The sequence below is a fragment of the Phyllostomus hastatus genome, unplaced genomic scaffold (assembly GCF_019186645.2).
Source record: "Phyllostomus hastatus isolate PE091 unplaced genomic scaffold, TTU_PhHast_1.1 phas_contig_5, whole genome shotgun sequence".
NCBI lineage: Eukaryota > Metazoa > Chordata > Mammalia > Chiroptera > Phyllostomidae > Phyllostomus > Phyllostomus hastatus.
Genome location: NW_025333897.1, coordinates 2,436,309 through 2,462,437, shown reverse-complemented (window position 1 = coordinate 2,462,437; position 26,129 = coordinate 2,436,309). Strand labels below are relative to the sequence as shown.

The 26,129-nt window shown below is 52.3% G+C and overlaps 1 protein-coding gene across 4 annotated transcripts in view; it reads left to right on the top strand.

Moving 5' to 3' along the window:
• Positions 1-26,129, top strand: part of RYR1 (ryanodine receptor 1) — a 114,345-nt gene that overhangs the window by 485 nt on the left and 87,731 nt on the right. For all 4 annotated transcript variants that reach the window (XM_045846699.1, XM_045846697.1, XM_045846698.1 and 1 more), the window contains exons 2-25: positions 5,427-5,546; positions 6,495-6,599; positions 7,593-7,667; positions 7,760-7,838; positions 8,115-8,227; positions 8,553-8,646; positions 9,732-9,825; positions 9,966-10,040; positions 10,536-10,692; positions 10,848-11,012; positions 12,935-13,056; positions 13,535-13,730; positions 16,620-16,755; positions 16,836-16,931; positions 17,015-17,133; positions 18,085-18,218; positions 18,691-18,932; positions 19,456-19,648; positions 20,900-21,116; positions 22,453-22,557; positions 22,764-22,867; positions 23,298-23,381; positions 24,111-24,418; positions 25,219-25,421. In XM_045846699.1, the coding sequence (XP_045702655.1) occupies positions 5,427-5,546; positions 6,495-6,599; positions 7,593-7,667; positions 7,760-7,838; positions 8,115-8,227; positions 8,553-8,646; positions 9,732-9,825; positions 9,966-10,040; positions 10,536-10,692; positions 10,848-11,012; positions 12,935-13,056; positions 13,535-13,730; positions 16,620-16,755; positions 16,836-16,931; positions 17,015-17,133; positions 18,085-18,218; positions 18,691-18,932; positions 19,456-19,648; positions 20,900-21,116; positions 22,453-22,557; positions 22,764-22,867; positions 23,298-23,381; positions 24,111-24,418; positions 25,219-25,421 (3,336 nt within the window). The remainder of the gene's footprint in view (positions 1-5,426; positions 5,547-6,494; positions 6,600-7,592; positions 7,668-7,759; positions 7,839-8,114; positions 8,228-8,552; positions 8,647-9,731; positions 9,826-9,965; positions 10,041-10,535; positions 10,693-10,847; positions 11,013-12,934; positions 13,057-13,534; positions 13,731-16,619; positions 16,756-16,835; positions 16,932-17,014; positions 17,134-18,084; positions 18,219-18,690; positions 18,933-19,455; positions 19,649-20,899; positions 21,117-22,452; positions 22,558-22,763; positions 22,868-23,297; positions 23,382-24,110; positions 24,419-25,218; positions 25,422-26,129) is intronic.

The window sequence follows — 26,129 nt, the reverse complement described above, 5'->3', positions numbered from 1 at the left end:
ATTTAGCCATCCCTCCTCCCCTCCACCCCAGCCCTAATTCTCTTCTTGCTCCAGACTCTGACCTATATAAATTCTTGGGAAGGGGGCTGAGGTGGGCTGGAAGACCCAAGTCCTTTGAACTCCTGACCGTTAAGGGTCTCGGGGGGTCCCTCAGGTTCTGGATCTTCTTCCTTTCTCACCTTGGTTTTGGGGAGGAAGGTCAAATGTGGCCGTTAATAGTCTCTCCATGGTGCCTTTACCAATAAGTCTCTTGGGGTTGTCTCTGCGTCTCTGTCTCCCTGTCTCTGTCTCTGTCTTTGTTTTTTGGCTTCAGGCCCTCTGCCTTTGGCTCTGCGTCTCTAGCTCTGTCCCCACATCTCTCTGATCCGTGGCTGGGGGCAGGGATGGGAATTGGAACAACAGGTGTCTCTCCCAGAATAGTCAGTTCTTCTGGGGCTGGGCAGGGGACAGGGAGAGGATGGGGGGAGGAGATGCCCGTCTCAGAGTCCTTCTCACTTTTCCCTCCCAGAGGCTCAGCTGTATGTGGGGTGTGAGTATTAGAAGGAGATGTTCTCTCTCTTGGGCCAGGTCTGCTGACCCTGCACCAGCCCCTCCCCACCCCCGTGGGCCCTGGGAAATGCTGACATAGCTTTCCGGCCCCAGAATAGGACCCTGGTTATATGGTCTGGTTTCCTGGGAGGGAGGAACAAACAGCTGGGCCTGGTAGTGAAGGATAGGGACAGCTGAACATTCAGCCGCAGGAGGAGGCCTGGCTTTAGCCTGGACTCTTGCTGCAGCTCCAACCTGTTAGCAGACACCAAGGGCTGGGCCCTCCTTTCCTCTCAGGCCCTAATAAGACCGTGGCTATGGCCATCAGCCCCTGAGCCACTCTGTGTCAGGCCCTGTGCCCAGAGCCTCGGCCTTCTGAGACGTCTAATTATATCCTCACTGCCCTATCTTCTGAGGTAGCGCCCTATCTTTATCTCTCTGAGAGATTTGAGGGAAACATGAGTGGCATCACTTGCCCAAGGTCAAGGCCAGGAAGTGTCATCTCTAGATGCCCTGGGGGCTCAGCCCTCCTGCTTTCACAAGAGGAAAACTAGGCTTAGATTTGCCAAGGTAGGCATTGTTGGGTTCTAGAAGTCTGGCCCTGGCATCTCTTGGTCACAGACTGGGTGTGTTTACTTGAACTTTACTGAGGCTGTGTGGTGGTTTTTTTTCTGTTTGTTTATTTTGTTTTTTTTAAAGAGGGTATTAAACAGTTTATTGATCACACACGATCATGGATGATACACAAGCTTCATTCCCATCTGTAATTTTATCTGGTACCATAATTCAATTGAAATATATTGCACAGGATGTGCCAACAATCATTAATAACCAAACAAACCCCTGACTGTGCTCAGGTGACCCGTGTAACGGCGCACACCAGGCCACAGCACAGTGACTGTCAGTTCACCTCCACCAGGGCTTGTGAGGACAATGGCTTCTGTGCCAAAGCAGCTTGTAAAAGCATTTCAAATGTGTAGTGATTTCCTCTAAATTTTTTAGACCTAATTCCACCAGTAAGAAATATATTTTTATATTGTAACCTGGTACATGCACCTACACACCTGCATTATTATTATTTGTTATCTTCAGCCAAGGACATGCTTATTGATTTTAGAGAGAAACACTGATAGTAAGGGCCTCATATGCGCCCTTACTTGGGGACAAACCCAAAGCCCAGGCGTGCGCCCTGACCAGAAATTGAACCAGTGATCTTTTGGTTAATAGGATGGCATTCCAACCAACTGAGCCACACAGGCCAGGGCCACATATATATTACTTAAAAACCAACTTCATTGGGGTATGATTGACATGCAATAGTTGCATACATTTCAGTTGCTACAGTTCAGTGGGTTTGAGGCACTGTCCTCAGTTGTGTGACCACCATCACAATTAAGGCAGAATGGTTCCTTTAGCCCAGGAGGTTCCTTGTTGCTCTTTGCAGTCATCACCCTGTCCACCTGCTTTCTGTCACTGTAGGTTCCCATAGTCACTCTAGTGTTTCATGTGTAATACATGCTCATTGGTCTTGCAGCTTTTGCTCAGGGCAATATTTGCGATATACATGTACGCAGCATGTATCAAAGTTTGCTTTGGTGCTGAGCAGTACATCATTGTTCGAGTTTGACAGTTTCCTCTTCAGCTCACCTGCTGATGGACATTACGCTGCCTCCAATTCACGGCAGCACAGACAAACCAGATGCATCAACACACACGTGCACACACACACAGACATGTACACACCTACTTTTAACTGAAACAAGTCTCATAAAGTGTAAGTAGCTCTTAGAACATGATGGGCATGTTGGTATTTTCTGTCCTTGCTCTACCTATTTCCCTGCTTGTTTTCCTTTTTAAGCATGGTGGCATGGACCCCAAACTCATTTCATTTCCCTTTGATGGGTGGCGGTCTCTAGCCCTGCCCTAGCTGGGGTTTCTCAAATCATGGTCCCTCTCAGAACCTCCTGGGGGCTAGTTAATTGTCCAGACTCTCTGCTCAGGCAGAGCCACTGAATCAGGCTCTTATAATTGGGGGTGCGGGTGGTGTGGGGGTGGGGGGGTGGGGGGTGGGGGGTGGGCAGGGTGGCCGGGACTGGGGCAGCATGAAGCTGCATTTTAACCAGGCCACGCCCCTTCACACAGAGAGTTAGAGGATCATGGGTGTAGTGATGAGGCCCCCTGTCTCTGGTTCACATCCTTGCTTTGTCATTTACCAGCTTCCTAACTTTGGCCAAGTGATACTTCTTTTTCTCTCCGAGCTTCAATTTCCTAATCTGAAAAATGGGGATAGTGCTCACTTCGGCAGCAAATACACTAAAATTAACAATGGGGACAAAAAATATGTACCATCAGGATTCAAGGGGTCCGTGCAGGTAGCTCTCTGAGCTCACCTGTTCCCAATATCCCTCGCTCCTGCAGGCCTGCCGTCCTACCTGCCTGGCTCCTCCTTGATGCCCTCAGGCCCCTCCAGCCACAGGCTGCCCCTCCTTCCCCCAGAGATGGCCAGGACTGATTCCTTCTCGTTATTTGGATAAGGTTTACGGTTTGGGATACAGTGTTAGGCTCAGCTAAAATGTCACCTCCTTGGAGAGGCTGTCACTCATCCCCTTACTGATGTCATCCCTACCCCAGAAGCCGCTCTCTTGCATCACCCTGGGGAATTTCTTCCATTACACTTAAGACTGACATTAAAATTATGAACCTATTTACCTGTTTACTGTGTCTCTTCCGCAGGATGTCAGCTCTGTGAGGACGGGGTTCTGTCTGTTTTATTCACTGCTTAATATGCAGCTTTGAGATCAGTGCCTGGCAGCACAAGATGCTCAGTACTTGTCTATCAAATGAAGGTGAAGTCCTGGGCATAAGGCCTTGCAGACAGTAGTGCTTAATAAATGCAGGCTCTATGATTTCTATGAATGCACAAGTGCCAGGACATCATGGTTGGGGGTTACGGGACAGAAGAGTCATGGGACCTCCTGCCAGCAGGTCCACCCTCCCGCCCTCCTTCTCCCAGACTGGACACACTGACTGAGATTGCCCGTGTGGGTCAAAAAGCCCAGGACTGAAACTTGCTTGTGTGGTATGCTGGAAGGGTCAACGGCTGTGCAGCCTCAGGCAGGGTGCCTAAGCTCCTTGAATCTGTTTCCTCAGCTACCAGACGGAATAATCACTCACTGCCTTCCTCAGCAGTTGAGAGCTGTGGTCTCCTTCATTTTTGACTGAGACCTCTGTCGGTAAAAACAGTGGGCACTCCCCATCTACATTTATTTATACTAGTTATAAATGTAGATATGAGCTATGTAGTCATGTATTAAGAGGTGGCCTCGTGTTCTAAGAGTGTGGCATACAGAGCCAACCACAGAGCTGAGATCGAATACCAGCTATGTCAAATGACAGCTGTGTGACTTCAGGCAAGTTACTTCACCTCTCTGGGCCTCCGTTTCCATAGGTTCCCATAATAGCACTTACCTCAAGGGTTGTTGTGAGAATTCAGTGAGTTAATACATGTTAAGTTCTTCAAATGGGACCCAGCACATAAAAAATGCTTCTACTTTACTCAAAATTTAAATTTATAACCTTGAAATCATTTCAAACTTAGAGAAAAGTTGCAAGGTTGGTTCAAAGAAGTCCCATATGGCCTTTAGTCATTTTTCCCAAGTGTGAAGATCTAGCACATTCCCTCTCTCTCCCTCCCTGTCCACAATTTTTCCTGAACTGTTTTAGAGTAAGTCGTGAACAGGATGCCCTTATCCCCTAAATACTTCAGTGTCTGCTCCCTAAAACACAAGGGTAGTCTCACACAAATCACAGTAGTTCCTGAAATTGGGAAAATTACTATTGTGGTGACAGCATTCTCGAACTCACTGTCCTTACTCAGCTTCGACCAGTTGCTGCAACACCGTCCGTTGTGGCGTTTCCCCTCCATCCAGGACCCAGTCTGGTTCTGGTATCACATTCTGGTGTCATTAGAGAGCACTCCTTAAATAGTAGCTAGTATTATTTTAAAAAATATTTTATTTATTTATATACTTTTTAGAGTGGAAGGGAGGGAGAAAGAGAAAGAGAGAAACATCGATGTGCGATCTGTTGCCTCTTGTGCTCCCTCAGCCAGAGACCTGGCCCGCAACCCAGGCACGTGCCCTAACTGGGAATTGAACTGGTGACCCTTTGGTTCGCAGGACAATGCTCAGTCCACTGAGCCACATCAGCCAGGGCACGATAGCTATTATTAAGAAAATACACAAAAGAGAGCCCTGGCTGTTGTGGCTCACTGGATTGAATGCGGGCCTGTGAACCAAAGGGTCGCTGGTTCCATTCCCAGTCAGGGCACATGCCTGGGTTGCAGGCCAGGTCCCCAGTAGGGGGCATGCTAGAGGCAACCACACATTGATGTTCCTCTCCTCTCTTTCCCTTCCCCTCTCTCTAAGAATAAATAGATAAAATCTTTTTAAAAATAAATAAACAAAAAAATTTTTTTAAAGAAAATACACAGAAGAGAAATTAGAGAAGGCTGAGCTTAAAAGCCATTGAACTTCAGGTGCTCATGCCTTCCACCCTCTGATGCTTCACATTGAGGACTCCACCTGGGAGGCCTCTGGAGTCAGCTAGATGTTGGTTCAAATTGCAGCTTCTTCTCTTATTAGCAGTGTGGCCTCGGGCAAACCATGTCCCCTCTTTGAGCCTCAGTTTCCCCTTTCTACAATGGGTATGACACTGGCTCCTATTCCATGGGGATGTTAGAAGAATGTGGAGTGTTCAGCACAGGCACTTACTTGATAAATTGCAAAGGGTGGGTATCTCTTTCATGGGGACAGTGTAGGGTGAGTGGCCAAGGTTTGCAGTATCTGTGGGATGTGGGTGGGTGCCAAGGAGCCCTGACCACTCTGTCCTGCCCCCAGGACGACGAGGTTGTCCTACAGTGCAGTGCCACCGTGCTGAAGGAGCAGCTTAAGCTCTGTCTGGCAGCCGAGGGCTTTGGCAACCGCCTCTGCTTCCTGGAGCCGACCAGCAATGCCCAGGTTAGCACAGGAGGGAGGGCGGGGGCTGGGGAAGAGGGGGTCTTAAGGGGCACGGAGTCTGGGGTCCAAAGAAGAGTGGTCTGGAAGTCTGAAGAGGGGGTGCTGATAGGAGAGAAAATGGGGAGACTGAGAGGCAAAGGGGGCTGGGTTCTTTGGAGGCAGGTGTCTGAGAGGGCAGAGGGTCTTGGATCCGGGGTGATGGCCTGGAGGGGCAGGAGGATGCCAGTAGGGGGTTGCGTGGGCGGGGTGAAGGCTGAGAGGTGGAGGGAGCCTGGGTCTGAGGGTGAGGTAAACTCAGTCTGAGAGAGGAGATGACCTGGGGGATGAGGGGCAAAGGCTGGGAAAGGGAGGGGAAATGGTACCTGGAGGGGGAAGGGGCTGGGGCCTGCAGGTGGCAGAAAGCCATGGGTCCGAGGGAGACAGTGTCTAGGAGTCTGAGGTGACAAGTGGGAGACTGAGGAGGGCGGTTAAGGTTGCCCTCCTGGGACCTGGAAGCAGTGTTCAGTGTCCCAGCTGGGAGGCAGGCACTGGGCTGCACTGGTCACCAGGAGGTGGGACTCCCTCTGGGGCTGGAGAGATCTGGGGTGGTGTTGGCCCAGGGGAAGCCTCCTGGGTGCAGTGTGTCTGAGGGTGGAGGCAGGAGCTGAGGTATCTTCTGAGATTAGGTGGGGTGTGGGGTGCCTGAGCAGGAGGGTAGTGTGGAAGCTTCTGTGAGGTTTGGGTGCGTTTCTTGAGGTGCTTGACAGGGGAGGATGGCAGAGGTGCTTTCTGTGGTACTGGGGAGGAGGATTCAGGGCGCCTGAAGCGAGTGGCAGAGGGCAGGGCTTCTCGGGGGGTTGGGTTGAGTGTGGGTCTCCAAGGGATGTGAGAATTTAGACTAAGGACAAGGGGTGTGCCAGGTTTTGGGGCCCTCAGGCCCTCCGCTCACATCTCACCCCCCCCATCCAGAATGTGCCCCCCGATCTGGCCATCTGTTGCTTTGTCCTGGAGCAGTCCCTGTCCGTCCGAGCCCTGCAGGAGATGCTGGCCAACACGGTGGAGGCCGGCGTGGAGGTGAGGCTCCCACTCCAGGCCAGCTGGGTGGCAGGGTGGGTGGGGACACCCGGGCATCATTTACCATCTGCTCTTCTTCCTCTCTCTGCCCCGCCCCCGCAGGCCCTCAATTTGGATAAGTGGGTAGGTCTGGCCTTGGGTGTCACCTGTCCTTCTGACCCCAGGCCTGCCTCTTGGGCTCACATCCTGCACATGGGGCTGGGGTTTCCCACCCCAGTTGTCAGGGCTATGGAGCCCAGAACAGGCCAGGAAAGAAGGAAGGAAGTGGAAGGGGCTTCTGAGCCCCTGTCCCGCCCCCCGCCTTCCCCCCCGCCCCCCCCCCGCCTACTTCTTCTTCCTCTTTTCCATCCTTTCCCCGACCTTGATTCCAGCTCTTCTCCGCATGGGACCTCTCCCCTCACCTCCCTTATCCCAAGTGTGAGTCCCCCCCAGTTTGCCGTGTGGTCACCTGGCCCTATCACATGGCCCCTCAGAGCATGGGCATGTGGGAGCTGGGATGGGGGGCCTGGTGCTGTCGAGCAAACAGGTGTCGCTCCTCAGGAGGGTGTATGTGGCAGCACAGGGCAGGTCTCCACAAGTGATGTTAGAATCTCTGACAGCCAATAGGACTGCTCCAGTACATACCAGCTGCAGCTCAGCCCTAATGTGACAGGTTAGAGCAGGAGAGGCCGAGGTCCACGGAACATGAGATACTGGGGCTTCCCTGAGTGTCCTTGTACCTCGGGGAGGGGTCCAGCCTCCCTGAGTGACTTTGGGGCCTAGTGAACAAGGTAGAGGAAGGAGTCAGGGAGGACAGAGTGGGCTTTGGGAATATAAAACACCCCACCCACAGGCTTCTCAGAAACTGAGGCAGAGACTCCATCGAGAGTCTAAGCTGAGGCCTCCTTGCAACCAGACCCGAGCATGGTATTTTATGGGGGTCAAATTCCCAGCTGGGATAGGCCAGATGGACGTATTGGGGATCTGTTCTCACTCTGTGCCCACCCCTCACAGTCATCCCAGGGCGGGGGACATCGGACACTCCTGTACGGCCATGCCATCCTGCTCCGGCATGCACATAGCGGCATGGTGAGTGCGTCACCGAAAGGGCACAGGTCGGGGCAGGGAGCAGGGAGGGCAGTGCCTGCCAGGAAGAGGCTGACCGCCCCCTATGACCCTAGTACCTGAGCTGCCTCACCACCTCCCGCTCCATGACTGACAAGCTGGCCTTCGACGTGGGACTGCAGGAGGACGCAACAGGTGCAGGAGCTGGACGGCAGGGCGTGATGGGGCGGTCTGCAGAACCACAAGGGTGGGCGTCGGGATGCTCTGGGGTGCGAGTGGACACATCTGGATGGGGATACTTGGGCAAGCACAGGGGAGCTGTAGGCAGAGGGTCTGAGGGCAAGAATAGGGGACCATGAAGCAGAGTTGGTAGGGACAGTAGGAGTGGGCAGAGGCATGGGGGGCTCAGGAAGCGAAGGCCTTGGGAGGTGAATTCTGGGTAGCCATCGTCCTGAGAGCCCCACCCTGTAGGAGAGGCCTGCTGGTGGACGATGCACCCAGCCTCCAAGCAGAGGTCCGAAGGAGAAAAGGTCCGCGTCGGGGATGACCTCATTCTCGTTAGTGTCTCCTCTGAGCGCTACCTGGTGAGCAATTCCCCTCTGTCACGGCTGCTACTGCCCCCAGGGCTGGAGGCACAGGGGGTCCGCCCCGTCTCCGTCACCCATTAGCCTGGTCCCTGGCCCCAGTGTCCTGACTCCCAATTTCCAATTTCCTGAACTTTGACATCCAATTACTGGTCTCTGATGCTCCATCTCCTGACTCCATCCTGGTTTGCTGACCTATGACCTTTAATTTTCTGTCTCCTATCTGTTGGTTTCCCGGCTTCCACCCCTGGTTTTTGGCCTCTGCCTCTGGAACTATTTTCCCCACTGCCATTGTCTCTGACCACCACCTCCTGGTTGCCCCCAGCACCTGTCAACAGCCAGCGGGGAGCTCCAGGTTGATGCCTCCTTCATGCAGACACTGTGGAACATGAACCCCATCTCCTCCGGCTGTGAAGAAGGTAAGGGCCCCATAACTCCAGCCCCTAAACTGAGACTCCTAACGCAGACTTCCCACATTGCCCCTCGGACCCCGAACTGTGACCCTCCCACTGAAATCTCCACCTGACCCCAAATCCCGAACTCAGTATCAGACTCCCAAGTTCAGACCCCAATGTATTGGTCCCCAAAGCTCAAATACCAAACTCAGGCCCTGGACACCAGACCCCTAAACTCAAACCCAAGCTTACAGCATCACATTCGGAGCTTAGACTTGACCTTAAGCCTCAGACACCAAGCACAGACAGTGACAGCCCCCAAACCCAGACCTCCACATTCAAACACTGATCTTCAAACTAAACTCCGTAATTCAGACTCCAAGCCTCAGCCAGCCAACCTCAGACCTCCACTTTTAACCTCAAATCTCCAAAATCATCTCTCACATTCAGACCCCCAAGCTAAGACCGCAAGGCATGGCCCTGAACTTTGACTCACACCCCAAACCTCAGAGCCCTCAGCCAGACCCAAGCTGAGACTCAAAGCACAGATCCCAAAACTCAGGCCTGAACCTCAGACCCACCAACTTCCAATAGCAAAGCTCAGAGCTCTTCAAACTCAGACACCAAAGTCAAACTTCCAAGCTGCAACCCTCAGACCCCAAATCTCAGTTGCCTGCCTCAGACCTTCAGAATCACACTCAAAATGCAGACCCCAGTTTCAGAGCCCACCACTGCACTTCTGCCTCCAAATCCCAAGTCCAGCCCTGGAACTCGGACCTCTGTATCAGGGAACGCGATGCAGACCCAAACCTCCAACTCCAACCTCAAATGTCCAGTTCAGACCCACGAACCCTCAGCCTCAGCTCTGCACACCCAGACCCCCAAACTTAGATCCCCAACCTCAGACCCAAAGTCTCACACCCCACTTCAGGCCTCAGACTTAGCCTCACTCTCAGACTATGCTTCATGCCTGGAAACCCAGATCTCTAACTGCAGCCCCCCAGTCCAGCCCCTAGCCTCCCACAGGGGGCCCCTGGCCTCCACTGTGGCTGCTGGGCTTTCCTGGCGCTCCAGCACCACAGGGATCACTTTTCTTTGCTCTTCTCCAGGCTATGTGACGGGGGGCCATGTCCTCCGCCTCTTTCATGGACACATGGATGAGTGCCTCACCATTTCCCCTGCCGACAGTGATGACCAGCGCAGGTCCGAGTAGGGGACAAGGGGGTGAGGAGTCTCAGGGTGGGGGGGGGCACAAGTTGGTTGGGGGGCTGGGGTCCTGTGGATGGATTAGGGATCAGATTCTGAGACTAAACCCCTGACCTCACTCTCTCCTGTGTCCCCAGACTTGTACACTATGAGGGGGGAGCTGTGTGCACCCACGCCCGCTCCCTCTGGAGACTGGAGCCTCTGAGAATCAGGTGGGGGAACTAGGGTTGAGCTGGGGGAGGGGCTAGGGACTGGGGGTCTAGGAGGGAAGAGAGGGTCTTGAAGAAAGAACTGAGGAAGAGACTGTGGGGGGTGGTTGAAGGAAAATCTGGGGAGCCCAAGAAAGCCATGAGGCCCTCAGGGTCCTAAATTACTGGGGGAAAAGGAGGTCTTTGGGAATGGTGGGGGGGTTCCTGAGGGAGAGATTAGGGGGTCCTGAGTGGAAATGTGGGGAGTGGAAAGGGATAAAATGATGGGTCTGGGAAAACTGAGGCACTAGAGACACCCGGGGAGCCCAGAGGAAGCTGTGGGGCCCTGAGAGAAGATTAAGGGTCCTGAGTGAGGACTGAGGGTCTGAAGAAAGAGGTGAGGCAGGTTTGGGGCACCCTGGAAGACGGCTTGTGGTTTGAGGAGGTCTGGACTAAAACCATGGTATCTCTGGGAGGACTGGGAGGGCCCTCTGACCCCTTTGCTCTCACCCTCCACAGCTGGAGTGGGAGCCACCTGCGCTGGGGCCAGCCACTTCGCATCCGCCACGTCACCACGGGGCGGTACCTGGCGCTCACTGAGGACCAGGGTCTGGTGATGGTTGACGCCAGCAAGGCCCACACCAAGGCTACCTCCTTCTGCTTCCGCATCTCCAAGGTCGGTGGGGTCAGGGTGCCCTCTCTCCCCTGGAGCCCCAAATCCTGCCTCAACCCCAAGTCTGCTGTCTCTCATTGGGGTTCCCCCATTAACTGCATAGCAGAAAAGCTTCCTGCTTTTACTGCTATGAAAAGGCACTGCTCCTGCCCCTGCAGGAGAAGCTGGATGTGGCCCCCAAGCGGGATGTGGAAGGCATGGGCCCCCCTGAGATCAAGTATGGGGAGTCGCTGTGCTTTGTGCAGCACGTGGCCTCAGGCCTGTGGATCACCTATGCTGCCCCAGACCCCAAGGCCCTGCGGCTTGGCGTGCTCAAGAAGAAGGTGGGCGCCTACAAGGGGACTGTGCAGTGTTTGTGCTTGAGACTTCAGCAGTTTGAGATGGGACCAAGAGAAATTCACAGGCTGAGAGAGAAACTGAGGTTGAGAAGGATGGGAAACAAGAAAGAGGAATATGTATTGTTAGTATATATGAAAAGAAGAGAGGGAGAAATACAGGACAGGGAAAATCAGAGATGAAAAATATGGAGAAAGAAAAAGAGAGAAAGGGAGAGATAGGGAGAGAGAGATGGAAAAGGCAGAGTGTGACAAGCAGACTGAGAGGAACGTTCAAGAACTTAGTGAGTACCAGGTTGTTTTGGATGTGTTTGTGGGAAAACAGTCCAGCTGTACAGACCTGTTCCCTACCCTCCCAGTGCTAAGAAATAAACCTCCTTTAACGAAGTACGTAGTTTTAACTGAAGAGTGGGAAGCTACTTTTGACAGAGGGAAGAACATGCACAGAGGCCCTGAGGTTGGAATGAGGCTGGTTTATTGCAATAACAGAAAGAAAATCCAGTTTGGCTGGAGTAGAATGAGGGCAGGGCAAGCAGAGGGGTGAGATGAGCACAGAGAGGGGACGCCTTTACCTTGCAGGAGATGGAGACACAGTGTTTTGAGCAGGCCAGGGAGGTGACCTGATTCATGAGGTTCTTTAGCTGCTTTCAGAAATAGACTGTGTGTGCGTGTGTGTGTGTGTGTGTGTGTGTGTGTGTGTGTGGCGGGGGCGGGGGAGGGGGGTCGGTGCAGGGGCAGAGCTGGAGTAGAAAGACCAGGGCAGAGATTGCTGGGGGAGTACAGGTGGTAGATGACAGAGGACACAACCAGGGTGGGACTGTGGAGTGGGGAAACAGTGAATTCTGGTTCTGTTTTGAGGAGGGAGCCAACAGGATTTTCTGACAGACTGGGTATCAGGGTAACAGAGATAGGGGTTGGGGATGATGCCATGATTTTTACCCTAAGCAACCAAAAGGTTGGAAGTGCCATTAACCAAGTTGGGGACAGCCCAGTGTCAGCTCAGTCCCTGACTGGTATAGCTCAGTGGGTTGGGCATCGTCCTGCAAACCAAAAGGTCACTGATTTGATTCCCAGTCAGGGCACATGCCTATGTTGTGGGCCAGATACCTGCTTGGAAGTGTGCAAGAGGCAACCAGTCAATGTTTCTCTCACTTATCAATGCTTCTCTTCCTCTCTTTCTCCCACCTTTTCCCTCTCTCTAAAAATAAATAAATAAACAAACAAATAAACAAATAAATAAATAGAATCTTTAAAGTGTTAGCTCAGGAGGACAGGTATCTAAAGTTTTGCCCCCAAAGTCTATAAAAGTGAATGAGTGGGAAGAATAGGGAGGCGCCTGTTTGCAAAGAATGAAAAACAAAAACAAGGCTGGTAATTGGAAACATAAGCAGAGGGTGGTATTTACAGCCCCGGGACTAGATGGGGCCCTGGGGAGGTCAGCTCAGGGGAAAGCCAGCTCTGTGATAGCCTTCTTCACAGAGAGTGTCAGGCATTCAGTCTGAGACACGGTGAGTTTGGGGTGCTGTTACAGCATTCCGATGGCGGGATGTTGCATCATTAGTAGGCACAAGTGGAGAGGGTCTGGCCTGAAGACAGGCAAGAGAAGAGAGAGAGACAGAGACAGAGACAGAGACAGAGAGGCAGGGAAGATGAGACAGAAGTGTGCAACAGAGATGAGAGATAGATAAGGAGAGAGACAGAGACAAAGATGGACAGACAGAAACAAAGAGGGACAGAGACAGAGATGAGGGGGGAAAGACATGGAATGAAAGACAGAGTCAGGTGAGGAGGGATAGAAGGCGGTGGGGGGCCTGGCAGGGAGATTTGGTGGAGATAGAATGCAGCTTTGGGGCTAGTGTCTGGGGCTAGTGGCATGGCCCCCTCCTGACCTCTCTGTACCCCACTGCCAGGCCATGCTGCACCAGGAAGGCCACATGGATGATGCGCTGTCACTGACCCGCTGCCAGCAGGAGGAGTCCCAGGCTGCCCGCATGATCTACAGCACAGCTGGCCTATACACCCAGTTCATCAAGTGAGCAATCTGCCCACTCTGCCGGGTTCCAGGGCACACCTTGACCCCCAGGACCGTGGCCTTCAGGCACCTGAACCCATTAATCTCTACCTCTGACAGCCATAGCCCTACTAACATACACATGACCACTAACTTCTCAACTCTTGACTTTTATACTTGACCCCTAATCTGACCTGGCATCCCTGATCACTACCTTTCATACCCCTGACACCCAGACCCTTGACCCTGGATCTCCCCAGCCCTGACTCCTGCTTCCACTACCCCTGTGCCTTCACAGGCATGAGTCCTAGTTCCAGCTTTGCCCTTGGCCATGTGTGACCTCAGGTCAATGCCCTTGGTGCTCTGTGTCTCAGTCTCCCCCACCGTTAAATAGGTGTGTCTGTGGGAATCCTGCGGGAACAGGGGGTGGATCTTGCGAGCACCTCACCGGCGGCCAGCCTGCTCCGGCCCCTGGCTGAGAAGTGCGTGATCCCCACAGAGGCCTGGACAGTTTCAGCGGGAAGCCGCGGGGCTCGGGGCCCCCGGCTGGCACAGCGCTGCCCATCGAGGGCGTCATCCTGAGTCTGCAGGACCTCATCGGCTACTTCGAGCCGCCCTCCGAGGAGCTGCAGCATGAGGAGAAGCAGAGCAAGCTGCGCAGCCTGCGCAACCGCCAGAGCCTCTTCCAGGAGGAGGTGAGGCCGCGCGGGGAGCCGGGGCAAGGATGGGGTGGGGGGGAGGGCGGTGTGGGTCGCAGGAGGCGGGGACTGAGGAGGGTGGAGAAGTAGAGGCCCGCGCCGGTGGAGGGGCTCGGGAAGGGCCTGCGCCTCTGTCTACGGGCAGAGCGGCGAGCCCTGGGCACTCCTTGGGCTGGGCCTTGCCAGGGAGCCGGATTGCACTGGCTGGCAGAGCCTTGAGGGGCGGGGCCTCTGGCGAAGCAGGGAGGGGCCTGTGAGAGGGAACCGGAGCCTTGACAGGGGCCCGCCTTGCTCCCTAATTTGGGAGGAGGGGCCCGGTCGTTGGTGAAGCTCAGTGCGGAAGACCAGAGAAGTCAGAGGATGAGCGCCAAAAGGCTGCTGGGCTTAGGGGTGGTATCTGTAGGGGTTAGGGTTAGAAAGGATACTAGTGACAATAACAAAACTTATTTATGGAGTGGAGTTAGTATATGCAAAGTGCTTAGAACAGTGCCAGTGCATAGTACATGCTACGTAAGTATTAGTGGTTATTATTACCTTCAAGTTAGTTCTTATGACCTATTAAGAGCGCTATGGATATGACATCCTCTGGTAACCCCATGGGGGATTGTAATTTCCATATTAGAGATGAGTCACTGAAGCTCAACAAATGTGCTAGGGAACATGACTGTCAACAAAACAGACACAAATTCCTACCCTTATGGAGTTGACATGGTGGGGGATAGGTGATCAATAAGAAAAGGAAATTATATGGTATAGATGATAACTGCTAAGGAGAAAAATAAAGCAGGGCAGCAGTGGGGAGTACTGGAAGCGTTGCAATTTAACACAGAATGCTCAGGGAGGGCGACCTGAATGAAGGGAGGGGGCAGTGTGTGCACCTAGGGGAGGAATGAGTAGAAGACAGGGGGAGCCCTGGCTGGTGTGGTTCAGTGGATTTAGTGCTGGCCTGCAAATCAGAAAATCACTAGTTTGATTCCCAGTCAGGGCACATGCCTGGTTGCAGGCCAGGTCTCCAGTAGGGGGCATTAGAGAGGCAACCACACATTGATGTTTCTCCCCCTTTCTTTCTCCCTCTCTTCCTCTGTCTTTCTGAAAATAAATAAATAAAATCTTTTTTAAAAAGAGAGAGAAGACAGAGGGAACGCAAGTGCCCAGCCAGGCCACAAGGAGGCGAGGGCAGTTGGAGCAGGGCAAGAGTGAGTGGAGATGGGGGAGGGGAAGTGACTAGGGCCAGGTCATGGTGAAGGCTTAGGCTTTGGGAGCCATAGGATGGTCAATTCTTCTGAAGTCGTAAACAGTTAGTGTCAGAGACAGTCTATGTGACTCCCATCTGGTTATGCTCTGAACCACAAGGCACTGCCTTTCTTCCTAGTGCTGTGGGCCCCAGGATATACATACAGTTGCCATAGAAGTACAGTGCAAATGTCCACCACCACTAGAATGGGTCCACAAAAGTGCCATGTTTGTTAAATGGATATGAATACACTCAGCAATGAAAAGGAGCAATCTCTAGCCAGATGCAACAATATTTTTTTAATCTTAAACTATAATATTGAGGAAAAGAATCCATGTACAAAAGAATACTTGCTGTATACCTCAAGTTCAAATACAGACAAAAGTCAGTTAGAAAATTGAAGAAAGGATTTTCATAAAAGTCAGGATGACAGTTTATCCCTAGCGGACAGGGCTGTGCAATCAGGAAGGGCACCCAGGTGACTACTGGGTGGCTGGCACTGTTGTCTTTCATGACCTGGCTCATGGTTCCATAGGTGGTTCCTTTTCCCCTGTATAGGTATTCTTGATATTAGTTTGGTAAATCACATAATTTGATCTTTATTATTCACAGATTCTGCACTTGCAATTTGCCTACTTACTGAAATGTATTTGTGTAACACCCAAACCAGTACCAGGGCACATTGGTGGCCAGGTGCGGGTGGCAGAAAATCTGAGCTGCCTGACGCACTTGGCTCATGTTGCCAGCGTGAGCTTGAACCAGGCGACACTCTGCTTTCTTTTTTCAGCTCTTCTATTGTAAATAAGTGTCCTTTCTGTTGCGTATTTAGTGCCACATTTTTTTTGCATTTTTGTGCTTTTTGTTGATTTTGCTGTTTAAAATGGCCCCCTAAGTGTAGTGTTGAAGTCCTGTCTAGTGTTCCTGAGCACAGGAAACCTGTGAGGTGCCTCACTGAGAAAATGTGTGTGTTAGGTAAGCTTCGTTCAGGTATGAGTTATAGTGCTGTTGGCTGTGCATTTCATGCCAATGAATCAACACTACAGAAATGCACATAAAACAAGAGTTGGTATCGACTGACCGATGACATTGTTGCCACCAGACACTCAGAGGAACTGCCTGTGTTGCCCCTGAGAGTCACGGTTCAGGATTCGCTAACTCAGTGTTCACGGGGCCTTTTCGGGACCTAACTATGAGTAACAATAGACTGTATATAGTTTATGCACATTTCTATATGTCTGTTATAATTCACAATAAAAAAGACAAAAGATTAAAATGTAAAAAAAAATGGAGAAACCAAAAAGTTCTCTCTGATGTTTGGTGCGGAGAGTGAACTGGGTCAACTGGGATCAAGAGTGGGGTGCTTGGGAGTGGAAAGGATGCAAAGAGAACTGCAGGGAAGAGAAGCACAGATTCTGTCCTGACGTTAATAAGGCTGCATTGTGTCGGGGACAGGGGCACAGAGGAGGAGGACTGATCTGCCGAGCCAAGAAGAGAAGGGTGATGGGAGTGGAGAGGGACATGGAGCTAATGGTGCTGGTTTAGGTCTGGAAACTCAGTCACTAGTTGTTGAAGGAATGTGAATTAGGAAATTCAAGGAAGGCAAGGAAGGGAGGGCCTGGAACTCCTGTGGTCACCCCATTTTTTCCCCTCAGGGGATGCTCTCCCTGGTCCTGAATTGCATTGACCGCCTAAATGTCTACACCACCGCTGCTCACTTTGCTGAATTTGCTGGAGAGGAGGCAGCCGAGTCCTGGAAAGAGATTGTAAACCTGCTCTATGAACTCCTGGGTAAAGAGGCCTAGTCCTGACTTCCCTCAGAGCCCCCCAGTCCCCAGTACTGTTGGTCTAACCCATCTCTCCACCCTCAGCTTCTCTGATCCGTGGCAATCGTACCAACTGTGCCCTCTTCTCCACCAACTTGGATTGGTTGGTCAGCAAGCTGGATCGGCTGGAAGCCTCATCTGGTAGGAGAGCCCACCAGAGAGGACGGGGCTGTGGGGAGGGGTGGGCCACAGCCACCTCACCTCTCACTCTGCTAACCGCGCAGGAATCCTGGAGGTGCTGTACTGTGTCCTGATTGAGAGTCCGGAGGTCCTGAACATTATCCAAGAGAACCACATCAAGTCCATCATCTCCCTCCTAGACAAGCATGGGAGGAACCACAAGGTCAGCCCTCACCCCTAACTTCTCATCCCCTTAACTCTGAAACCTGACCCTACTGCCCCAGAACTCTCCACTCCCCTTACTCACTTCCCCCTCTTATCTCTTACCCGACTCCTCTTCCACCTGCTTCCACCTTAACACAAGGTCTCTAACTCATAGTTCTTAAATAAATTCTGGGCTATAGATGTGCTTCAGTCTATCTCTGAAATATTTCCTTTTAACTTCCCATAATTTTCCAATTTTATAATCTTTGGTGAGGTGCATATACACTCTCCACTTTGCCACAGGTCCAACCAGTTCCCGCTGCATTATTCTAACCACTTCACAGAGGCCCATTATCCACCAGGCTCCTGAAGACACTAGTTTGCAGTTCCTGCTGATCTCAAATCTCATCCTGAGCCCTGTTGCTCTCTCGCTGACCTGATCCTTTCACTCTTCCCCTGACCTCTTACCTCTAACCTCTTACTTCAGTTTCTCACTTCTTTTATTTTTAAGATTATATTTATTTACTTTTTTAGAGATAGAGGAAGGGAGAGAGAAAGAGAGGGAGAGAAACATCAATGTGCAAGAAATACATCGATTGGTTACCTCTTGCACGCTCCCAACTGGGGAACCTGGGCCACACTCCAGGCATGTGCCCTGACTGGGAATTGAACCTGCAGCCTCTTGGTTTGCAGGCTGGCACTCAGTCCAGCGAGCCACACCAGCCAGGGTACCTCTCATTTCTTACATTGCTGATGCTTTATCCCAACTCATATTGTCCCTGATCTTTCTCTTTGACATTTGATCATTCTTTATTATCCCTGACCTTCGACTTTCTCCACCTCCTCTCAGTCAAAATCCCCATCTCCTGTCCTGACACACAGTTCTTTACTTCTGGCTCCCCACCCATGGCCTCCCCAGTGGATCCCTGCCTGGTGTGCTTGCATCCTGACCTCTGACCTTGACCTCCAGGTGCTGGATGTGCTGTGCTCCCTGTGTGTGTGTAATGGCGTGGCCGTGCGCTCCAACCAAGATCTCATTACCGAGAACCTGCTCCCTGGTCGTGAGCTTCTGCTGCAGACAAACCTCATCAACTATGTCACCAGGTCTGATCCCTACCACCCGACCCTAGCCTGACCTCACCCTGACTCACAGACTCCACACCATGTAACTGTCCCTCCCTCCATCTCCCACTCTGGACCTAACACCTAGTCCTCACAGACATCTGCTCTTGGCCTAGCTCACCTGGCTCCCCACTCTTGTCTTGTCTCCCCGCTCCATTTCTGCCTCAGTCTATTCCTTTCTCTCGCTCTCTGTTTCTGTCTCTCTATTTTTCCTCTATCTCTTCCCCCTGTCTCTCCCATCTCTCTCTTTTCTTTCTGTCTTTCTGTCTGTCTCTGTCTCTGCTTTTTCTCCCTTTGTCTTTGTTTCCTACCCTCTACCTTCATGCCTCTGCCTCTTTGTTTTTCCTATGTATACATGTCTGTCTGTCTTTCTGTCCTTTGCCCTCCTCCCCTGCAATAACCTCTCCTCTCCAACCCTCCCTCACCCGTCTCTCTTGTCCCGTTTCTCCTACAGCATCCGCCCCAACATCTTTGTGGGCCGAGCGGAGGGCTCCACACAGTACAGCAAATGGTACTTTGAGGTGATGGTGGATGAAGTGATTCCATTCCTGACAGCTCAGGCCACCCACCTGAGGGTGGGCTGGGCCCTCACTGAGGGCTACAGCCCCTACCCTGGGGGCGGCGAGGGCTGGGGCGGCAACGGGGTTGGTGACGACCTCTACTCCTACGGCTTCGATGGGCTGCATCTCTGGACAGGTATCTGAACCCTTTCAGGGGATGACCAACCCTGACCACTGATCCCAGAGTTTCCAAGCTTCTCACCTTAGGGTTCTTGGGATCCTGACCCCCAAACAGGCCAACTTTTGATCCCTTACTCCTCATTTATCAAAGCCCTAACCCTAGGGTTTCCAGAATCCTGTCCCTAACATGTTTCTGCATAGCCTCCAGAACTCTGACCCCAGAGGATGCATGGTCTGTGCCCCTAGAGTATCCCCGCAAACTGCCCAGATTATTATAACCTCTGATCTTTGACATCTGACTCCAAAGGATCCAGAATCCTAACTCCAGAAGGACTTTAACTTCTGACCCCGCAGCTCTCAGGGGAGCCTTGACCTCTGGCCTTGTTCCAGAGCTATAGGACCTTCTGTGGGAACACGTGACTTTAGGTTTCCTGGATCCAAACCCCATAGGGTCCTTTCATAGCTGCCCCTTGTCTCTTGAGAGCATTGGTCCCATAGGACCTCTAACTTCTGACCCCTCCCTGGTGACCTTGGTGCAGGACACGTGGCACGGCCCGTGACTTCTCCAGGGCAGCACCTCCTGGCTGCGGAGGATGTGGTCAGCTGCTGCCTGGACCTCAGCGTTCCATCCATCTCCTTCCGCATCAATGGCTGCCCTGTGCAGGGCGTCTTTGAGGCTTTCAACCTCAATGGACTCTTCTTCCCTGTCGTCAGCTTCTCAGCTGGTGTCAAGTAAGGAATTACTCCTGTCCCCTTGCCAGTCCCCAGACCTGGGACTGTCCTGAGACAGCTTTCCCAAGCACTCCATAGCCTCCTATGAGGCCAGGACCCAGCAGCCCCTGCTTAGCACTGACTGGTCAGACCCCTATGTGACCTCTACATGACCCCAGACACTTTCTGTGTCCTCCTGATGAGTGACCTCAGCTTCTTCCCAACATTATGTTCTTCCAGTGGCCTCCAAGTGTCCTCAAAATTTCACAGTGACCCTACTAAAAACTGCAGACTCTTCTCTTGACTTCTTAAATTACCTCAGATTGTCCCAATGACTCTGTGCTGCTCCAGTGACCTTCAAATGACTCCAGAATATGACAGGGATCTTCTAATGACCCCCAAACTTCCCAATATCCCCTCATGATCTTGGATTCTTCTAATGATTCCATGCTTTTAAAAACATCTCAGTGACTCCAGCATCTTTCAGTGATCTAATTGCTCTATAATCTCCCACTGACCCCTCTGTGACCCCAGACATTTTAAAGACCTCTCAATAGCTCAGTCTTGCCCTGGCTGGTGTGGCTCAGTGGACTGAGTGCTAGCCTGCAAACCAAAGGGTCACTGGTTTGATTCCCAATCAGGGCACACTCCTGGGTTGTGGGCCAGGTCCCCAGTAGGGGGCACTCGAGAGGCAACCACACACTGATGTTTCTCTCCCTTTCTTTCTTCTTCCCTTCCCCTCTGTCTAAAAATAAATAAATAAAAATCTTTTAAAAAATAATAAATTTAATCCCTAAAATAAATCAGTCTTTTCCCAGTCACCCCCAAACCCTGTGAAGGACGTCCCAGTCACTATTCAGTGGCAATTATAGTTATCTCATGGTTACATCAGACCCTCAGTGACTCCTAAATGACTTTCTTGGTCTCCCCAAAGCCTTCCAATATGCCCAAATGCTCTGTTGACCCAGCTCCTCCAAAGGACCTTCCTATGACCTTACATTAACTCTCCAAGGACCCCACACTTTCCTTCTTAGACTTTCCAATGATTCCCATTGACCTCAGACATTCTTTTCGACCTTAGAATATCCTTTCTGGCCCCTAAATGACCTTCGTTATCCTATGACTGCCCCCGTACCAGTCCCCAGACCTGGCCTCAGGTGACCTTGGGTCTCCTCAGGAACTTCCATCAATCTCAGGGTTGCTCCCTTACCCACAGTGAGCATAGACTCTCCCCTGCAAACTGGTCCACCCTGACCTTGCTCTCTCATCCAGGGTGCGGTTCCTTCTTGGTGGCCGACATGGGGAATTCAAGTTCCTCCCCCCACCTGGCTATGCCCCATGCCATGAGGCTGTGCTGCCCCGAGAGCGACTCCATCTGGGACCCATCAAGGAGTACCGGCGGGAGGGGCCCCGGGGGCCCCACCTGGTGGGCCCAAGCCGCTGCCTCTCACACACCGATTTTGTGCCCTGCCCAGTGGACACTGTCCAGGTAGTGCCTGCCCTGCGGGGGGTTCCCAATGACGCAGACTCCCTTAGGAGTCAGGGAGGTGGGAAGCAGAGCTGGAAGTTGTGAACCTTGTTAACAGAGAGGGAAACTGAAACAGAGAGGAGGCAAAGGACTCTCTCCAAGCAAACTCTCAGTTTCAGGCAGTCCTCACTGCAGCCCTGAAGGAAAGGATATTATTACCCCCAACTTACAGATGAGAAAAGTGAGGCCCAGACAAGTTCAGCAATCTGTGCAAGTCACACAGCTGATCTGAACCCAAGCAGTGCGATTCCAAAGCCTGTGATCTTATCCAGACGGTTTGTTGGATGCCTCTTTTATTGCAGGCTACTCCTACTCCGCTTACCCCAACCTGAACTCCCCGCCTTCCCTCCAAGCATGTCTCTCTTTAGGAGGGGATTGGAGTCATGTTCAAAAGACTGAACATAAGGGTTTGATTTTCAGTATGTCACCGTGGACATGTGGCTTTACCTCTCTGTGCCTCAGTTTCCTCATCTGAGAAAAGGGGATACAATAGAACCTACTTCATAGCATTGTTGTGAAGCTTAGATGAATTAATATTGGTAAAATGCTTAGCCCAGTCCTGAGTAAACAGTAAGTACTCGGTATAGTTTCTGTTAGTAGCAGTAGTAGTAATGTTTTTTCAGTGATGAACTTGCCGTAACCCTCTAGCCAGGGCAGAGCTCTGGGCCTGGCCTCTTCCTTGATGTCTCCTTCCTCCAGCCCCACCTGTCAGTCAGTTTCGTGGGCTGTCAGTGCACCCTTCCGGACTGCCCTCCACACCTCTCCTCTCCTCCCCACAGCCCACCCTGGTCCAACCATCATGATCTCCTGCCTGCAGAACAGACATTTAAATAAACGACGTAATACTTAATAGCTTGTGGGAGTGGTTTCACAGAATCCTTAAGAGGTATTATGAGTTAAGCATTGTTCAGATCCTCTCTGCACAGAGAGAGACACTTACCCATTCGTGCGGCTGACATTTCCCGAGCATCTCCCCCGGGCCTGGCTCCGGGCTGGGCAGGCCTGGGAACGAGGCAGAAAGTTAGGAAGCCCAGGTTCTGTTCTCATGGAGCTTCTAGGACAGGGGAGAGACAGACCCATTCCCAGATAACCCCTTAGTTCTGATGATGCAAGGTCCTTAGTTTGCTGGTATCGATCCTGGAGTCAGGGCGAGGTGATGGGGAGCAGGGCTTGGAGTAGAAGAAAAGGTCAGAAGAGCATGCTGGGGGACTGTTCAGAGCTCACACATGTTCTCCAGAAGAGGGGTCGCAGTGCAAGCCACAGGAAACTCAGGGACTCTGAATGTCTTCTGCCCCAGATTGTCCTGCCTCCCCATCTGGAGCGGATTCGGGAGAAGCTGGCGGAGAATATCCATGAACTTTGGGCTCTGACTCGCATTGAGCAGGGCTGGACCTATGGCCCGGTGAGGGACTGCCTGCCGCATCTGGCTAGGCTTGCTGGGGAGGGTGTGCATGGCTCGTGGCTGGGGGAAGAGCCTTTAGGGCATGGGATGAGGGGGTGTCCTTGGGGTTCCAGTAGCAGAACTGGGGGTGGGAGGTCAGGGGTCACAGTCTGGGAGTGTGGGGGGAGGGAAAGGAAACCGAGAACTTGACTCCAGGGTCTCTCCAGGTTCGGGATGACAATAAGAGGCTGCACCCGTGTCTTGTGAGCTTCCACAGCCTTCCAGAGCCTGAGAGGAATTACAACCTGCAGATGTCGGGGGAGACACTCAAGTGAGGGGGGTACCATGGAGCAGGGCTGGGCCTGACTATGGGTGGGGAGGAGGGCAAGGAGAGACAGAAAGTGAGACAGAGACTGAGAGAGAAGATGAGAGACAGAAAATGACAAAAGAGACAGACAGAGGGAGGCAGGGCTTGCGAGGCAGAAACTGACATAGGGCAAGAAAGAGACAAAGGCAGAAAACAAGATGGTCAATAAGAGTGAGAGAGAGACAGATGCAGAGAGAGGCAGGTTGGAAAAAATGGACACAAAGAGACAGAAGCAGGGAAAGACAAGAGTTAGAGAGACGGAGACCAAGACACCCGGGAAGCTGGGGAAGAGGTATGGCGAGAGCTGGAGACCTGAGACAGCGGCAACCGGGCCTACAGGATAGGGACCGGGGGCCTGGGTGGGGTGACCCTGTATCCCCGTCTCTTGCCCCAGGACTCTGCTGGCGCTGGGCTGCCACGTGGGCATGGCAGATGAGAAGGCAGAAGACAACCTGAAGAAGACAAAACTCCCCAAGACGTGAGTGTGGGCGCCTCAGGTCCCATCTGGGGACTAGAGTGGGTGGCTGGAGTGGTTAAGGGGTCTTGTGGGAAGGCTGGGGTCAGAGAAGGAAGGGCCGTGGGTTACGGTGAAAGTCATAGGGTCGGGAGTGGGGGTTCTGGAGTCAGTGGTGAGTGTCTTGGGAGGTTTCAGGGTTGCAGAGTTAGGAGTTCCAGAGGTGGAGTGGGAGCTGGTCAGGCCCCCCAGGGTCAGGCCCTGTCGTGGAGGCAGGAAAATGAGAGAGCAGAGGTTGTATCTCTAAGTTGGAGGCCAGGAATCACTGAAAGAGGTCAGAGGTTGTTAGAGTTGTAAATAAGGGGCCCTAAAATTATAGCTAAGAGGTCCTGGTGATAGAGGCTAGGGTTCAGAGGTCAAGAACTCTCAAGGTAGAAGTTTGGAGCCATAGCGTCCTGGAGTCAAAGGGTAAGAAATGTCAAAGCTAGAGGTGAGAGGTCAGAGCATTTCGGGGTCAGAGATGAGGCTCCCAGAATCACAGAAGCCAGAAGTCAGTGAAATTGAAGTCCTTGCTAGGGTCATAGGATCCTGGGGTCAGAGGTCAGGTATCTCCAAGATCATTCAGAGAGTCATAGAATGCTGATATCAGAGACTAAAGGTCAGAAATTCCCAGACTCGTGCCCCTGGGACCCTGCGAACAGGGTCAGTTCAGAACCAGGGCTCTCACAGCACAGAGCCCCGCTGCACCCACAGGTATATGATGAGCAACGGGTACAAGCCGGCGCCGCTGGACCTGAGCCACGTGCGGCTGACGCCGGCACAAACTACCCTGGTGGACCGGCTGGCAGAGAATGGGCACAACGTATGGGCCCGAGACCGTGTGGCCCAGGGCTGGAGCTACAGTGCTGTGCAGGACATCCCCGCACGCCGAAACCCTCGCCTCGTGCCCTACCGCCTGTTGGACGAGGCCACCAAGCGCAGCAACCGGGACAGCCTCTGCCAGGCTGTGCGCACCCTGCTGGGCTATGGCTACAACATTGAGCCACCTGACCAGGAGCCCAGTGAGTGCTGACTTCCAGCCCCCAACCCTGACCCCTGAACTCTGAGCCAGTCCATCCCTGGAGCTACAGCCACAATACTGAACCCTTCCCCCAACCCTGACTCTCACTCTGACCCTGATCCCAATCTTAACCACTGACCTTGACCTAACTCAAGTTCTGCCTGGACTATGACTACACTACTGAGCCACAGGACCAGGAGCCCAGTAAGCACTGACCCTGACCCCAGACTCCAATCCTTCACCCCCAGCTATGACCCCTAACCCTAACCCCTAACCTCTGGACTTTAGCAACAACATGAAGCCACCCAACCAAGGTCTCAGAGAGCCTCCAATCTCTACCCCTCACTTGACCCCCAACCCATTACTGACCCCTAATACCAGCCTTGACCCCTAACCCTGGCTGTGGTCCCCAACCTTCAGTTCCTCACCCCTTGGTCCCAATCCCAGTTCCTATCTCCTCCCTCACCTTTACTCTGACTTCCTCTTTGCTTCAGTTCTCAACACTTGATTCTAAAGATAGACCTTCGTCTTGACCATGACTGACCTGACTTTCTCCCTCTATGTCTCTGTCAGTATCTCTTCTGAGAGCTCTGACTGCTAAAGACAATAGGGGAGGAGTCTCACTCAGTAGGTCCCTTCTACCTTTCTCTGATTAGTCTAAGATTCCCCAATTCTTCTCTAACACTAAGAAATTCTCCCTCTTCCCCCAGCCTTACCTTCTCTGGTCTCTCCCACCAGCCTCTGTGCCTTTGGATCCACTCCTCACCCAGCCTCTTTCACTCTGCCTGGCCTCATTTGTAGGTCTGGTGGAGAGCCAGTCCCGTTGGGATCGGGTGCGCATCTTCCGGGCAGAGAAATCCTATGCAGTGCAGAGTGGCCGCTGGTACTTCGAGTTTGAGGCAGTCACCACAGGAGAGATGCGAGTGGGCTGGGCAAGGCCTGAGCTGCGGCCTGATGTGGAGCTGGGCGCGGATGAGCTGGCCTATGTCTTCAATGGGCACCGTGTGGGTACTTCCCTGGGCTCCACTCTGCCAGGCCCTGTAGTCCCTCCTCCAGCTCATACACTCCAGCCCTGCCTCTATCTGTGCCCCACTCTGCCCACCCATCCCTGCATCTACCTTACCACTCGTCCGTCCATCCGTCCATCCATCCTTCCCTCTTTCTCTGTACATACAAATATCTATCCATCATCCATTAACCCACCCACAAATCCAACCACCTATCCATCCGTCTACTCACCTGTCCAGATAATCAAATCACTGAACTATCCACTTTTCTACCTATTTATTCATTTGTTAGTTCAACCACTCACCTATTTAATTTATCTATCATTTATCTATCCATTTGTCTATTCAATAATTTAATGCATGCATCCGTAAATCCATTTATTTTTCTATCCACCCATCCAGCTAGCCACTCATTTATTTGTCTGTCTGTACTTTCTTCCTTCCCTGCATCAACCCATGTAGACTCAGCTTTCATTTCATTCTTCCATCCAGCCACATACCCTGCTTCCTATCCATCTCAATACCCATTTACCTGTTCCTGGTATACATGGGTCTGTATGGGGGACACTGGGAGGTTCCTTTTTCCTTTCCACACCTCCGCTTGCTGCTGCCCTCAACCCCTCACTACCACTTTGGTGGTCTGCATAGGCCCAGCCCCAGCCATGGACACAGTAGAGAATCCAAGAAGAAGGGAAGCAAAAGCAT